General features: G+C 40.2%; 1 protein-coding gene across 1 annotated transcript in view; it reads left to right on the top strand.

Moving 5' to 3' along the window:
• The window catches only part of SUSD5 (sushi domain containing 5), a 103,867-nt gene that overhangs the window by 63,576 nt on the left and 23,550 nt on the right, over positions 1 to 16,741 (top strand). The window contains exon 4 of the mRNA XM_072651481.1: positions 13,600 to 13,788. Coding sequence (XP_072507582.1) covers positions 13,600 to 13,788 — 189 coding nt within the window. The remainder of the gene's footprint in view (positions 1 to 13,599; positions 13,789 to 16,741) is intronic.

Here is a 16,741-nt window from a genome sequence, read left to right as displayed (position 1 = left end):
AGGAGTGTGAGAAGAATAGATTGGTTAATGTAAATGATACAAAAATATATAAATAAAATATATTTTTAAGAACTATGAAGGCTTTGTGCTAGGAGCTAGGGACCTAAGATAATTAGGAAAGAGTCTCTGCCCTCAAGGAGACTAATACTCCCAAGGTTGGAGAACAGAATACAATATGTACCCAAGCAACTGCATGCTAATTTGATGAAGGAGAAAGTACTAGTAGTTAGAAGGATCCAGGAGCCTTTCTGGAGGAAGGAGGTCCTGAGCAAAGCCCTGAAAGAATAGAAAAGGGCAAAGCATGGAGAACATCACTGGCAAAGGCAGAGGTAAAAGACATGTGAGGAACACTCAACAGTCCCATTGGACTGAACCAGACACCACATGAAGGGTAATAGCATGAAATAAGGCTGCAAAGGTGGGCTGTGGGCACTTTGGACAGGCAGTTAATACTTTTTCATAGAGGCGATGGAGAGCCTCTGAAATATTTTGAGCAAAGGGGCACCATAGTCTGACCTAGCTTGGGAAGCTGATTTGGGCTTCAGTTCATTCATGCCCATGTTGAATACCACCTCCTTCCCACTAGAGTCCTTGAGGGTAGAAACTGTTTCATTTTTTGCTTTGTATCCCTAGATCATTTTTTAAAAAATACATTCTTGTTAATCACTGTTTTTACATCACCTACACTTCCCATGTTATCCCTCTCCCCATCTCCTCCTAGAGGAACTGGAGAGGAGGGGAGACTAGAGGCAGAAGCCCTACTAGGAGACCTTGATGGGAAGTCCAAAGGAGAGGTGATGAGGGTCTCATTAGGGCAATGACTGTGAGTGGAGGGAAGGAGACCAATGCAAAAGGGGGAATCCACAGGATTCTCAGACAATGAATTGAACGGTCAGTGGGATAGTGAGGAAAAGTGGAGAGTGGGGAATGACTCTAAGGTTGAAAAGCCTGGGTGACTTTGACCACACCCACCCACACACCCACCCACACACACACTCAGTGGGAGAAGGGCTTTGAGTGATCTGGGAATTTAGAGAAAGCAGAGATCACATGTGCCTGGAGAATCTTGGATGGCTAATGGAGGCAGCAGTATTTGAACTGAACTTTGAAGGATGGGTAGGAGCTCAAAAGGAAGAAAGAGTGGGTGGAGAAGAGGAAGGAATTTCAAGTAAAATCAACAGCTTGAGCAGAAAGGCCTCCCTTATGGGGAGGCATAAAACATTTTTGAAAAGTCAGTATGATGTGATGCAAAGAGTGAAGGGTTCTCCCTTAACTCTTAATTTAACCCTTAATTTACATACCTTAGAATGTAAATTCATAAAGGAAAAATCAACTGAATATCAAGAAGACAGACAGTAAAGCAATATTGGTAAGGAGCTTTCAGTGTTCCGCTCTCAGTTTTGAATAATTCTAACAGAAAGAGAAACAAAAGGGAAAAGAGGGAATGAACAAATTGCTCAAGAAACTTGAGCTAAAAAGACTTCTAAATGGAACTGCTAAGGAATACACTTTTTGTCAGCATCATGTGGAACTTTTACAAAAATCAGCCATGTATTAGGACATAGAGATATTATGAACAGATGTAAGAAGACACAAAAAAAAAATATATCCTTTATAGGCCATAACAAAATAAAAATAGTAATCAGTTCAGAGAATACACACAAAAGATGTAGATTCAAACAGAGACTTAAACAATAAATCTTAAATAATGAGTTGGTTAAAGAACAAATTATAGAAATAATTACTAACAAAAAATAGCGATGAAACAACATGCCAGCAGCAGTCCTCATGACAAAAATCATATCCATCCCTTCAAACATACGTTAACAAAACAGAAAAAGATTATTGAAATTAATTTTAAATTATACAATATAATTAAATATCAAATTAACCATATAATTTTTTAAAATTATAAAATCAACAAGCAAAACTAAAACAAGAAAAGATATTGAAAATTAGAGGAGAAATAGGTAGACTGGAAACCAAAAAATCTATTGAAATGATAAAATTAAATTAAAGGCTTGGGGGCAGCTAGTTGGCACAGTGAATAGAGCACTGGCCCCAGAGTCAGGGGGACCTGAGTTCAAATATGGGCTTAGACATTTGGCACTTAGTAGCTGTGTGACCTTGAGCAAGTCACTTAACCCCAGTTGCCTTGCCTTTCCCTCCTCTAAAAATAAAATGAAAATAAAAAGCTTATTCTTTGAAAAGACTAATATAATTGATAAGCTGGTTAGTTTATTAACCAAAGCAAATTCGCCAAGCTGGTTAAAAAGAAGAGAGCAGAAAAGTTGAATCAACAGAATAGCAATGAACAAGGTAAAGTCACCACAAAACCAGAAGAAATGAAAAAAAATAATTACAACCTATTAGAACACATGCATGTGCTAATAGAACCAAAACACAAAAGAAATGAGAAATTGTTGTCTAGGCACTTCAGTTGAGTTTGACTCTTTGTGACCCCATCTGGTGTTTCCTTGACAAAGATACTGGAGTGGTTCACCACTTCCTTCTCCAAGTCATTTTACAGATGAGGAAACTAAGGCAAACAAAGGCAAGTGGTTTGTCCAGAGTCAGACAGCTAGTAAATTTATACTGGAGTGATTTTCCATTTCCTGATCATTTTACAGATGAGGAAACTAAGACAAGCAGGGTGAAATGACTCACCCAGGGTCACACAGCTAGTCAAAGTCTGAGGTCAGATTTGAACTCAGGAAGATGAGTCTTCCTAACTCCAGGCCCAGCACTCTATGTACTATGGTGCCACCTAACCACCTTGGAGGAATATCTTCAAAAATATAAAATAACCAAACTAAAAAAAGACCAAATAGATAAATAACCCAGGACACGGAGATGAAAGGGAACTAACTGTGAAGAAACTACCAAAGAAAAAGAACTAAGGGAAGTATATTACAGTGGAAAGAGCAGTTGGCTTTGGGATCAGGGGTCCTGGATCAAAATTGTGCCTCTGTTTTCTTACTGCCTGTGTGACATTGGAAAAGTTGCTTAACTTTTCTAGGCATTAACTTTCTCCTCTGTAAAGTGATGATGTTAGAGCCAATGGTCTCTGAGGTTCCTAAGCTCTATACAAGTGACCTTGTGAATTCAAACCTATTCTAATCCTAGGCCACTGTGGATCCCAGTATAATCCAGCCTGGGAGAGTCTGGGAATTGGAGGAGTCAAATGGTCTTACAACAGTTGTGATCCCTACAAATTCTACCACTAAACACTTAGCTTCTGAAGTGAATGCTTTTGTATTGTCCCTGAAAACTGGTGCGACCTAGCAAGGAGGATTCGCAAGTGGAATTCCCAGTTAAAAGGAGGTAAACTTAATTTCAGATGAAAGGTCTCTTTGACATGGAGATTTTGCCCCAAATTGCTATGTGCTGCTGTCATATAAGTAATAGCATACATGTATGTGGACTCATTAGAAGACTTGAAAGGGTTCTAAGAATCTGGAAGCTAGAATGGTAAAGGTTCCTATGATGGAGTGAGAATGAGACTCAATATATGTTCACTTTGGGTACCATGTTGGAGGAAGGACATCAGTGAGTAAGAAGATGTCCAGAGAAGGGCAGTCAGGAGAGTGAATGCCCTATGAGGACTGAGTGAAAGAAGTGGGAATGTTTAGTTTGGAGAAGAAAAGACTTGGCATGGGAGAAACTGCCTTCAAGTATCTGAAGGGATGTCACATGGAGGGAGGATTAGCCTTGTTTAACTTGGCCCCAGAGGGAAGAACCAGGAGCAGTGGGATGGAAGTTTACAAAGGAAAAGTTTCACAACAATTAACAGTGTCCAAAAGTGAATTGGACTCTCTCCAGAGGTCTTTAAGCCAAGTCCAGGTGGACATGTCAGAGAGTTTCTTTTTATTAGTTCACCTCTCAAATCTCCAAATTATTATAATTGTAGTAGAGATTTTTTTTTCAAGTATCGTTTGAACTTGGTGGCTGAGATCTCTTCCAACACTGAAATTCTCTATCAAGAGTTTTAATGGCTTGTCTTTCCCCTTTGAGATCCTATACTATAAGAGAAAATCTTCTAGCACATCCTGGAGATTCCTATCAAAGATTTATGTAAAGACCTAGTCGAGAATTTGTTGTTCATTTGTTTAATTCAGGTCTGACTCTTTGTGACCCTATTTGGCAAAGATACTAGAGTGGTTTGCTTTGTCCTTCTCTAGATCATTTTGACAGGTGAGGAAACTGAGGCAGGGTTAAGGGATTTGCCCAGAGTCACACAGCTATTAAGTGTCTGAGATTAGATTTGAATTCAGGTCTTCCTGACTCCAGACCCCAGCGTTCTATCCACCGCACCACCCAGCTGCCCCTAGACAAGAATAACAGTCTCTCTTAGAGGCTCCCATAAAGGCCTGAATCTGTGAAGGGAGTGCCCACAGCTTATAGATGCTCAGATCTGTCAAGACAAAATGAATTCTCAGAGACTGCAAAACTTCCACCAAACGTTATAGTTGCGTTGGTTTTCACTTCAGTAAAGGTATCTAAATTGTCGTAGGAGATACTGAGAAAAGATTCATTTCTCAAAATTACAGAAATTAATTCTTTTGACAGTATGGGGAATAGTTGAGAGGAAGGAAGGAAGGAAGAAAGAAGGGAAGGAAGGAATTCTTATGTGACTCTTCTGCATGGGGAAAAGCAAAAGGCAATGAAGGGAACCTTTGAGTCAGAACATGAGATGTAGTAGTCTCCTCTTTATTGGGGTAGCTCCTGCCCAAGCAGCCCCAGCATCATAGCACAGTTGTCCGGCTCTTTGCTTTATGATGAAATACCAAAGATCAATGTCATTAAAATGATGGCTAACACACACACACACACACACACACAAACTAAGTCCCAGTACCATTTTTGCTTAAGAGCACCCTCAGTTTCTAGCTGTATGATTGACCATATTGATGGAGGAGGAAAAGCTTTATGGTCTGAGCTGAACTTAGAGTACTCAGTCATGTGCATCCCTTGCCCAAGGTGTGAAGTTAGAAAAAGAAGGAATAGAGAAACTGGGAAGCAGTGGGCAAGGAGGAAGTTAAGTATATGCTGTGTGGGGAAAGGAGAACGTGAGGAAGAGAAGACAGAGAGGAGACATATTACGGTAGCAGACAGCTGATGTGATGGATGGTGGAAAGCAGTCTGGAGGAGAGGGGAAGTTTGTCAAAACATGGAAGTCGTTGGTTTGGTAATATTATGAATCAAGCCATGGATCTTGGCCACAAACGTCAATGCTTATCCAGGCGAAAGCAGTGGTATCCAAGGCAGGAACACGACGTCTGTAGCTGTGGGGTATTCTTTGCTCAGAATTAATGGCAGGAAAATCCTGAGCAAGCCACTGTCCTAATAGCAGACTGACTTGTTCCTGTGAGTCACAAACCTCTCAAGATGGTATTTTCACCAACAAACTGACTTTGTAGCTAATATAAAAAAAATACTGTTTTGAATTGACTTATGGATCAAGACCAGTGAACCCCAAATACAGTTTTTTCTTTTAATATATTGATTCTAGTATGAGGTAGCATATTAATTTTTTCTGTATTTTCATAGTATATTAACTTCAAATATTATTTTTTCTTTTCTGATTCCCCTTACCTCCCGGCTGCTAGCCTCTCCCTTCTAGAAATTATCTTTTGCTTACTTTCAATATATTTTTATATCTTTTTATACATGTAAATGTCATTTCCCTTGATAGGATATAAGCTCCTTAAGGGCAGAAACTGCTTCATTTTTGTCTTGTGTCACCATTACTTAGCATGGTGCCTGGCACATAGATTCTTAATAAATGCTTATTGATTGATTAATTCTGAACTGGATTGGGGAAGGGGGATGTAGATAGAGATACAAATCATTGACTCTGGAAAGGATGCTAGACATCGTTGAGTCCAGCTCTTTAATTTTGCAGATGACTAAACTGAGGGCCAAACAGGGCTTTGAATGGACCCACAACTAATTAATGAAAATCAGAACTAGAAGCCAGAGGCTCTTGGCTACCGTTCTCATGCTGTAGCCATCACATCCTATTATCTCCGATTTATTTTATTTGTGAATTTTTTAAGACAAAGAAATCAAGACTTACAGGAAAGGAGTGATCAGCCTTAAAGTACAGAGCAAGTCTGATGACATCAGAACTAAAGTACTTAACCTTCTGACTTCAATGAAATGTTTCATTCATTAAACCAGGAACCCATCAAGACTATTTGTGTTGATGATACACTACAAATCAAACGGATCATCGTTTCAGTTTAGTGAATGGGGTTAAATTTATGTACATCTTTCAACCTTTTTCTCCTCCAGTCACAGGAGTTACAGGACTAAAACCTGAAAGGATCCTTGAAGATTTTCTAATTCAATCCCTTCATTTTATGATGAGAAAACTGAGGTCTAGCATGACTCAATGACTGACCCAGGGGCATACAGGAAGTGGGTTGAGCCAGAATTCTAACCCAGGGCTCCTATGATTCCAAATTCTTTTTTTTAGTATGTGATACTGCTTTTCCCAATTATAGAGGGATTTTAAAAGAATTGCTGTGATTTAAACTTTGAGTAAAATAAATTCTTGGTTTTTTTTTTTCATTTTATTTTTGAAAGTCCCTCTTTGGCTTTTAACCTCTAGTCATGTATTTCAACAGGGAATGATATTCTTCCTGAGATGAATGCCTTATAAACCTGATGTAGCATGGATTTACCCTCCATCTCTTCCCCTTACTGAAAGGGGAGTTCATAAAAATGCTGGAATAAGTATTTGAGATTGCATGCTATGACTCTCCCACTCGCAGAGTTATTACTGAAGCCAGTGAGGGGGAACTTATGACTATGTTGGAGATGAACAGACAAATCCAGAAATATGTTTCAGTGCTCTAAGGGAAAGTGTGATGCCCTCTTTACACACATTCTGTTTTTTGATCGTATGATTATACAGCTGAAAAGGTATGACTATAGGGCACCAAGGGAGTTACTCTAGTGCAACGTAAAGAAAGCCAGTGAAGGTATGCACATGCATCTAAGCATTCATTGGGAACCAGTTTGTACTCTAATGGCAAATGCTAAATCACACCCTTTCCTAATAAGCACTGCCCAGAGTTGATTCTGATATAAGCTTCATCCACAAATCACAACTTAAGCCCAAGTGTCTGTGTCTAAAGAGAATGTTACACTCCATGACTTTATTTGGCAGAATTGGGCATTTTCTTCTTTTCAAATAAGTCTTTTATCAGATGAGTTTCAAATGTCTCTTGTTCCAGATGTTGGGGTTGTGATGATGATGATAATGGTGATGAAGATAGCGAGCACTGACATAGCCCTTTAATGTTTGCAAAGCTCTTTACACATATTCTCTCATTTGATCCTCAAATATGCTAAAATCATATTAATCAACAGTTTAATATGGCAGCCAAAAAAAAGCTTAACATAGTTCTCCACATTAAGAGAGGGATTTTCAAAAATTATGAAAAAAGGAATCATATCCAAGATGAAAGAAATAATAGTTTTGCTGTGGACTGCCCTAGGCAGGCTACATTTAAAATACTATCTGGGTACCACATTTTAGGGAGGACAGAGACATGCTGGAATCCATCTAGAAGACAATGACAAGTCTGGGGTTGGGGTATGTAGACTGGAGATTATGTCATAATTAAGCTCATTTGGAAGAACTAGAAATATATACCATGGAGAAGAAAAGACTCAGGGGAGACATAAGACCTGGAAAAGACCTTAGCTTGAATAGGCCAAGGTCTCTCCCTGTATCTAGAGTCATCTCCCATCATCCTGACCTATGTCTTGCCACTGGACTCAGATGACCCTGGAGAAGAGAGTGAGGATGATGACTTTGTACAGCCCTGCCTTACTTAAATCCAGTTCCCTTGCAAGTCAAGACATCACCCTCATAATGTCATTGGTCCTCTTCGAGAATGAGGGATAAACAGTAACAATCATTAAGTATTCCAAATGCTGTAATGTACAAGAAATATTAGGCCTAGTCTGCTTGGCCCCAGAGGGCAGAATAAGGAGAATAAGATGGTTGGTTTGTTATAAGGGAGGCTTCTTTTGGGATGGGGGAGGTGGGAATTATTGGAAAGCATCAATTATGGGATGGGAACATCAAAAAAACTCATTTAAAGATTTTTCTATTTTTTAAAATAAATAACATTTTATCCAAAAAAAGTTTAAAGGCAAAAAAAGCAATGATTAGAAGTTGAAGAGAGGTAGGTTTTGGCTCTATGTGAGGAAAATCTTCCTAACAATGAGAGAGGTCCAAAAGTGGAACGAGCTAGCTGCTTTGGAGGTCATAAATTTCCCCTCCATGGAGGCTTTTCAGCAGAATCCGGATAACTATTATTTGTCAGGACATTGTAGAGGAGATTTTTAGGTGGATACTGGTGGGACCAGACAGCCTCAGAGGTTCCTTCCCACTGAAAGAGTCTGTGCTTCTGATTCCCAGGTGGAAACAAGATTTTCTGTTCCATGCTAGTAGGCATTTGTCTTGGATGTAGCTGTCTGAATCATGCTGTAGCCGCAGTTGAGGTTTTCAGTGGGGTGGAGTCCAGGCCTGCCTTTGGGCCCAGTCTGTGATTTGCTTACCTTGGCTTTTCATTTTTAATTGAAAAGGAATCTTTCTGTCCAAGTTACCTTCCAGATCCCACCCTGGGTAGGACAACTGGGTCATATCCTTCATTAGGAAAAGTAATTGCTCTGGCCTAAGGGGGATTTTCTATTGTTTTCTGCTCCTCTCACCATCTACAACCATCCAACTGTCTTAGTCTGTTGCACTCCTTTTATTGTTCTGATAGGTTAGATTGTTCCACAACTTTATCTTTTGTGTCTATCACATTTAGAGTTAGGAAACCCCAGACCCAGGGAGGTAAGTAGGTAAGGATTCATATGAGTATGGTTTTCTGTAAAGCTGCCAGAGCCTGGTGCCTAAACACTGGGGAGCTGTACTCTTCATTTTTTGGTTTACTTGCTAAAATAGTCAAATCAAAGTTACCCACAGTCACAGAAATGGGGAGACCATGAATTGCTGAAATCGCAGAAGAAGCCTGAAAGAAAGAAAGAGAATTTAGTCTGGAGTCTAAAGATTTGTTTTTGGATTTTGTCTCCGTCACTGATATATCACTGTGTAACACTGTCTCTGTCATATCACTGTGTAACTATCTCCATCACCTCAGGCACACCGCTTCTCTCTAGGGTTCAGTTTCATTCTCCACAAAATGACAAAGTTGAATTAAATGATACCTAAAGTTCCTTCCAGTACTAATATCATGTGCTTTTTTTAAATCAGAAATCTCATTATAGTCATAGGCTCCAAGCTTCTCTGTATCAAACTTTTTAAAAAAAAATTATTGATAATTTTTGTTTTTACATCACCCAAATTTATCCTTATATCCTTTTCCTTCCCCTCTTCCAGAGAGCCATTCCATATAAAAAAAGAACATTTTTTTAAAGAAAAAGAGGGAAAAGAAAAAAATCATCACTACATTGAAAAAGTCTGAAAATACAATGTTCTCTGCAAAGGAGTTAGGGCAGATGTCTTCTCATATCTCTTGGTTAGGGCTATTCTTGTTCTTTGCATTTCCTCAGGGTTTACTTCTAATTATTCTGTGGCTGTTCTTTAGGTCTTCATCTCTGTATTCATTGCATATGTTGTTTTCTTGGTTTTGCTTTCTTCACTCTGTATTAGTTCATAGAAATCTTTCTGTGCTTCTCTGTTTTTGTCATATTTGTCTTTTCTTAAGGACAATAATGTTATATCACATTCATATACAACAATCTGTTTAGTCATTTCCTAGTCAATAGGTATCATAAAAAGTACTACTATCTGACTGTGTGTGTGTGTATGTGTGTGTGTGTGTGCGCGTGTGCGCGCGCGTGCACATGTGTATGCAGCTAGGAGGTTCAGTTGATAGAATGCTGGACCTGAAGTCAGGAAGACTTATCACCCTGGGTTAAAATCTGGCCTCCGACATTTACTACCTGTGTGACCCTGGGCAAGTCACTTAACCTTGTTTGCCTTGGTTCTATAAAATGAGCTAAAGAAAAAAATGGCAAACCACTGCAGTATCTTTGCCAAGAAAATTCCAAAAGGGGTCGCAAAAGAGTCAGACACAACTGAACAACGAAATAAATATTTCTTTGTTTATGGGGAATTTTTCTTACTGATGACTTCCTCTGGGTATATTATAGCCCAGCATTAGCAATCCTGTATCAAAAGATATGGATATTTTGGAGTTTCTGTGTGTTTGTTTGTTTTGCTTAATGTCCAATTGCTTTCCAAAATGGTTGGTCCACCAACAATGTACTATATCTTCCTGCAACCGCTCCAACATTTACTTTTCCCCTCCTTTGTCATCTTTACCATAGTTTATTGGGTTTGAGGTAAAACCTTGAGTTGTTTTGTGCATCTCCCTAAGTGATTTGAAACATTCTTTCAAATAACTATTAATAGTTAGAAATTCTTTCGAGGACTGTTTATTCATACCCTTTAACCACTAAGCAACTGGAAAATGATATTTGATCAAATTAATTGATCAAATAGAGATTTTTTTCCCCTAATTTATTTTGGGGTGGTTAGTGAACATTGGAGTGTTGAATTCCATTGTTTCTGCCTCTCCTTTGTCTGGTCTGTTCCACTGAACTACTTCTCTATCTTTTAACCAATGCTAAATGGTTTTGATGACTACTGCTTTATAATATAATTTGAGGTCTAGAAGTGCTATTCCCACTTTCCTACTACTTTTTCATTATTTCCCTTGATATCTTTTGTTTCTCCAAATGAATTTTGTTATTATTTTATCAAATAATGCAAAGCCTAGGGCTCAGTGCACTGCAATGTCAGGAAGAGGGAAAGGTGCAACGGAGGAGGTGGAGGAGAAAGAGGAGGAGGAAGAGGAGAATAAGAATAAGAATGTAAGGTATATAAAATCCACATGTAATAAAGACAGGATTTTGAAAAAGAAGCAATATAGAGCATCCCATCAAAAACATGTATGATTGAAAGAGAAGACAGGCTGGTTGTGTAGCAAGAGTAAGGGATAACTAATGGATAGCCCACAATGTCAGAAGAAGGCTCCTGGCACATTGGATGGCTCCCCTGTGGTAAATTTACGCGAGGATGTGGAGCAGAAAGGTATAGAATGAACAGGCATGGACAGGTGGCAATCTGCATCACTGAAGGGAAAATCCACACCAGAGACCCCAGATCCATTGCAGTACTAGAGTAATACTACTTACTAATATTGAAATACAACTAAAGAGCTGGCCTTACAACTAGGAAGATCTGGGTTCAGGTTCTACCTTGCGCACATATGGACTCATGGGGAAATTTCTTAACCTCTTACTGCCCCCCAAGTAGCTCTCTCTAAGATGTAAGTTGTAGGGCAGGTGTTCATTCTCATAAGTGATAGAATCTCCTCTTTGGAGATTAATTAACACTTAATTAACTGAAACTTAATATTTAATGGGAGCTTCTAGGTAGGCCTGCATAGTTCATGGCTAGAGTGCTGGAGTTAGGAACACCTGAGCTCAAATACTGCTTTAGTCACTTACTGGCTGTGTGACCCTGGAAAAATCACTTGACCTCTCTCTCTGGGTCTCCATTTCCTCATCTGTAAAATGAGAGCACTGAACTTGATCTCCAAGGTCCTTCCAACTCTAAATCTAGGATGCTGGTCTTGCAAGCTTATAATTACAAGCCTGTCATTCCCCTCCACCCCCAACAAAAATCCACTTATTGGATCCTTTGAAGTTTGCAAAACTCTTCATATGTATCATCTCATTTGAGTTCTCCAGCAGCTTTGGAGACAATTAGTACTAGGGTTATTTACTAGAATCATCAGCCACTGACTGAATCATTGAGAGTTGATGGTAAAGGCTGAAAGCATTTTGGCTTCCCTGAGGCAGAGAGAGGTCCCTGCCATAGTTAGAGATGTTTCATTCTTTCCTTATTTGAGTCCAGAAGCAAAGGGATAGGAAACCCAGGGCACTAAATTCAAGCAGCTCTTAACGGGAAAGGCTGCTTCCTAAACTCAGCATGCTTAGTTGAAATGAAGAAAGGCAGAAAACACCCAGACCAAGTGTCTGGAACTTACTTGTTGCATGTGTGGGAAACCCAGAAATCTATAGTAAATGGTCTGAGAATGTCAGGTGGGTTTTGGTGGTTTTCCTGAACAAGATTCTCCACCTATGCCATTATGGAAATATCCTCTGATGGAGAAGATCTCCAGAGTCTTGTGGGATGGAATATTTTCCTTTCTATTCGCTATCTAGCCTGGTCATTGTCTTCAGGTTTTCCTTTGGAGAAAATGGTGTTATGTTTGGTTAATCATCTTTCTCTCTCAATTCATAAAAATCCTGGTTACACCATAGGAAGAGTAGATTGCCTTCCCCCACCTTGTGTGGTAATAAAATTAGAGAGGCTGAAGGAGTGTATTCTGCAGCAGAGGATATGGTTGGGGAGGGGTACCACAGGCAGGGCGTGTGGGACCACCACCATGTCTTCCTGAGGTTTTTTACTGCAGGGGTTCTTAATCTTTGTGCGTCATAGTCTGAGTTGACAATTGCGGTGAAGTCTACAGACTCCTCAGAATGCTTTTAAATGAATAAAATAAAATCCATGAGATTACAAAGAAAGACAATTATAATGAAGTAGTTAACAAAAAATACTTTTTTAAACTTTATGGGTGCCAAATTAAGAATCCCTGTAGGTAGGATTCTCTTCGTTGAAAAGTCCTATGTTTTCCATCATTGACTGAATCCAAATGAGGTCCTAATAGGAGTAGATAGTAGACAGAGAGAGAGAGAGATCCACATTCTGAGAGAGGATTAGATGTCTGAGGGCATGGGGGGGAGTCTGGAAGTGCTATTCCCACTTTCTTACTACTTTTTCGTTGTTTTCCAAGAGAGAGACAGAGACAGAGACAGGGACACAGAGAGAGAGAGACAGAGAGAGAGAAAGAAAGAAAGACAGAGAGAGACAGACAGACAGACAGAGAGACAGACAGACAGAGAGACAGGCACAGAGAGAGAGGCAGAGAGAGAGAAAGATGCTAGGCCTTTAAGGAACTAACTGGGATTTAGTTCAGGTTGACTAGAAGTCATCACGAGATAATAGTGGTTTCCGTGAATGGAAACAAAGACCATAATCCCGTCTTCCCTGGCCACAGGGTAGAGAACAAAGACAGGGTGAAGCTGGCCTTGAAGTGTCCCTTTTTTGTAGTTAATCCTATTTTTTTTGCTCCAGTCAAAATGAAAATATAAGTGAAACTATGAAGACCAACAGTACAGTGGCCAATGGTGAAGCCATGTTGTTGACTCAAGTCTCCTGGGCTTGCCATTCACAAATCTTTAGCCAATACTAAATGAGGATTAGGAAATGGTGGTAGGCAGAGCAGGTGCCTGAATCAAGGAAAATGGATTCCCCATAGAGATTATTTCCTCTGTTGGTGATGTTATGAGTAAGAGAGGTTGCCTTGACAACCATTTTAAGAAAAACTTGATGCAAGGGCGATGATGGGCTGGGACTTAATAAAGTTTACTAAAACCAGGCAGTGTTTGGTTTTTTTTGTAATTTATGGACAATAATCCTTTCCTCTCTCTCCTCAGATAAACCATGTGGGGATCCCCCTTCCTTCCCTCACACCATCCTACATGGCCACACTGGATTTGAGATGGGTGATGAGCTACTGTATGTCTGTGCCCAGGGCTATGTCATGGGGCACAAAGAGACTGCCTTCACCTTACTCTGTGACAGCTGTGGGGAGTGGTATGGACTGGTACAGGCCTGTGTGAAAGGTAAGCCCACCGTATTGGAATTCCTACAGAATATTCCACACATAAAGGATGGGGGAGATGTGATTAGAAAGCAGTATTTTGTTTAAAAAAGGGAAGGTTTCAGTAGTTTGCTAGTTCAACGTGGGCCGGCTGTACGATATAGCAGCAGAGCTAATATTAGCACAGTGCTGGACTCGAGGAAGGGGAAGAATGGTGCTCAGGATAAAGGCAGGGCAGAGCGCCACATTTTAGAAAGGATACTCATTTTTTTCTTTATTTGGTATTTTATTTTCCCCAGTTGCATGTAAAAATAATTTTTAACATTCATTTTTAAAACTTTAAGTTCCAAATTCTTTCTCTTCCTCCATCTCCAACCTCTCTCAGCTCTTTCCAGACTTCAACCTTCCTTGGTGTCTTTTAGTCAAAAATTAGGATGAGCTAAAAATAAAGAATCCAATGAGGCATGCCCTCGTTTGGCTGTTGATGGGCTGAAGTGTGTTAGAAAACATGTCAGTGGTGTTTGCAGGCCCTGGAAACTCTGCTTTGGGGCCTTGCCCTGTGGTCATTAGACAGGCCTGTAGCCAGCTTTGTGGAAGCTCTTCTGTCCTGTTGTTGTATCACAGAATGTGGGAGCCATCCTGACCTACTCAAGAAGTCTATTTCCAAGGTGCCACGATGGTTTCAGCTTCCTCTTTTTCTTTACAGGAGGCAGCCAGTCTGTCAATATACATCTGTTAAGGGCCTACTATGTGCCAGGCAAGGAGGTTCTCAGTTCCTACTTTAAGCATGAGGAATCTCCTTAGTAGAAGCTTCCTCAAGCTTAGTCAACGAGAGCATTAGTTGCTTCAGTCACACATTGCCACCTTTTGCCACGAGGAGAGGAAGACTGCTCAAGTTTATAAAAAATGTGGTCAGAGAGCCAATGTCACAATAGCTCACCATCCACCAACCCTTCACTGCTACTCTCCCTTCCTACCTTCCACTGGTTTTTGTCATATCCTTCCTGGGTTTGAGTCTTGCCCCCAACATTCTCCCCTTCCTTTTCCTGTGATATCTTATTTATCATCCTTAGGAAAGGGACTGGGGTTATTCAACTCAAGAAAGAGAAAACTGGGGGTGAGGGGAAAGGGGGTGCCTAATTGTTTGAAGAGTAACTATATAAAAGATAGGGAACATTTTGTCTTCTGTCCTCGACATCTTCCTCACTGCAATGTGATTTTCCTAAGGCAGGTCTGCCCATGGGACTCCTTTTCCCAATTACCTCCTGTGACTTCCTATTACCTTGAAGATAAAAAATAAACTCCCTTGATGTACAGACAGCCTTTCATAACCTGGCCCGATCCTTTATTACAAATTATTCCCCTTCACACATACTATAGTACAAGATGCCTTTCATAACGTTCCTCATATGATAATAACTAACATTTATATAGCTCTTTAAGGTTTGCAAAGCACTTTACAAATATTTTCTCATTTTATCCTCACAACTATCCTGGGTGGTAGATGCCACCCATTATTGTCTCCATTCTGTAGATAAGGATACTGAGGTTGAGAGGTTGCATGATGCATCCAGGATTAGTGATAACTCCATCTCTCATTGTCTTTGCATAGGCTCTTCCCCATGCCTAATGTGTTCCTTCCTTTCCACCACCTCTGACTTCCTTCAAGATTCGTGTCAAGTATCCACTTCTTCATAAAGCTTTCTCCTATCCCTCTAGCTGCTAGTGCCTTCTTCACAAATTATCTTGTATCTGTTTTGTGTGTTCGTATTAATGAAGGTTATCTCACTGTGGTTCACATGGAGATCAGAAGAGATCTATCTCTAACCTCTAGCCTCTCCTTCTTCCACCCAGAAGGGGAAGCAGGAAATGAAGTGCAGGGACTGACCATTCTGCTCTCCTTAGAGAGGGGTATTGGGCTAGAATTATATTTGTCTGTTCCCTTAAACATTCTAAGTTTAGGAGATGTCGTTCTCAGTTCGAGCTAAACTCCTGATCAGTGTTCATTAGTGGGAAAAGGGAGACCCAAACTCTATATCCAAGGCTGGACTTCTTTTTCTACCCAATACCAGTTCCACAAAGAACACACACATAGCCTATGGCAAAGACACCTATTTATCCAAATCCATAGCAAAACAGAAGTCAGAGAGAGTGTACATATGAGAACACATACCAGGCAATACAGAGAGAAGGAACTCTCCCATTGGGAGTAAGGTATCTCAGTTCAGTGGAGAGAGAGATAGACATGGACACGCAGAGAGACAGACAGAGTCAGAGAGACAAAGAGATAGACAGAGACAGTGAGAGAGTCAGAGTCCCAATTCTCACCCTGCTTCTAGTGTACCAAGCTAAGGATAGGGACATGATGGAGACTGCTCCTCTCATGTTGGCTTCTTCCCAGATTATTTCTTCCTTCGTGGCCCTGAAGAGAGGCTGAAATCCCACATGTCTTCTCTCTTAACACTGGAAGCTGAAGTCCGCAAAGACACTGGAGAGCCTGAAGAAACTAAAGAAAGTGAATCTCTCATCTCTACTGCTCTGACCAACTCCCCGCTAAACCCTATTACTGACATGGGGCATTGATTGCCACCAGCGAATAGTGGGTTCCATATCAGTGGGTTTGGGGGCTCAGGTTCTTCACACAAGCACACATACATATCACTTCCAGATATATGTGTGTGCCTATAAGCATGTATATTTGTATCTATATTTGTATAGATAGATCTATGCGTATATCTATATAGACCTATCTTCCTATCAAAAAGATTTATATGCATACAGATACACACACACACACACACACACACACACACACACACACACACACACACAGAGTCTCTCCCATCAAGACTGTATACTTTTCCAGGCCAGGGTCTGATTTCATTTCTGTCTTTTTATCTCCAGGGCCCATCACAGAGGTGGTGCTTAATAAATGCTTACTGATGCACTGCTTCTCAGTTTTCTTATCACCAGCT

The sequence above is a fragment of the Notamacropus eugenii genome, chromosome 3 (assembly GCF_028372415.1).
Source record: "Notamacropus eugenii isolate mMacEug1 chromosome 3, mMacEug1.pri_v2, whole genome shotgun sequence".
Classification (NCBI taxonomy): Eukaryota; Metazoa; Chordata; class Mammalia; order Diprotodontia; family Macropodidae; genus Notamacropus; species Notamacropus eugenii.
Note: the sequence above shows the minus strand (reverse complement) of the source record. Positions and strands in the feature narration are given on the sequence as shown.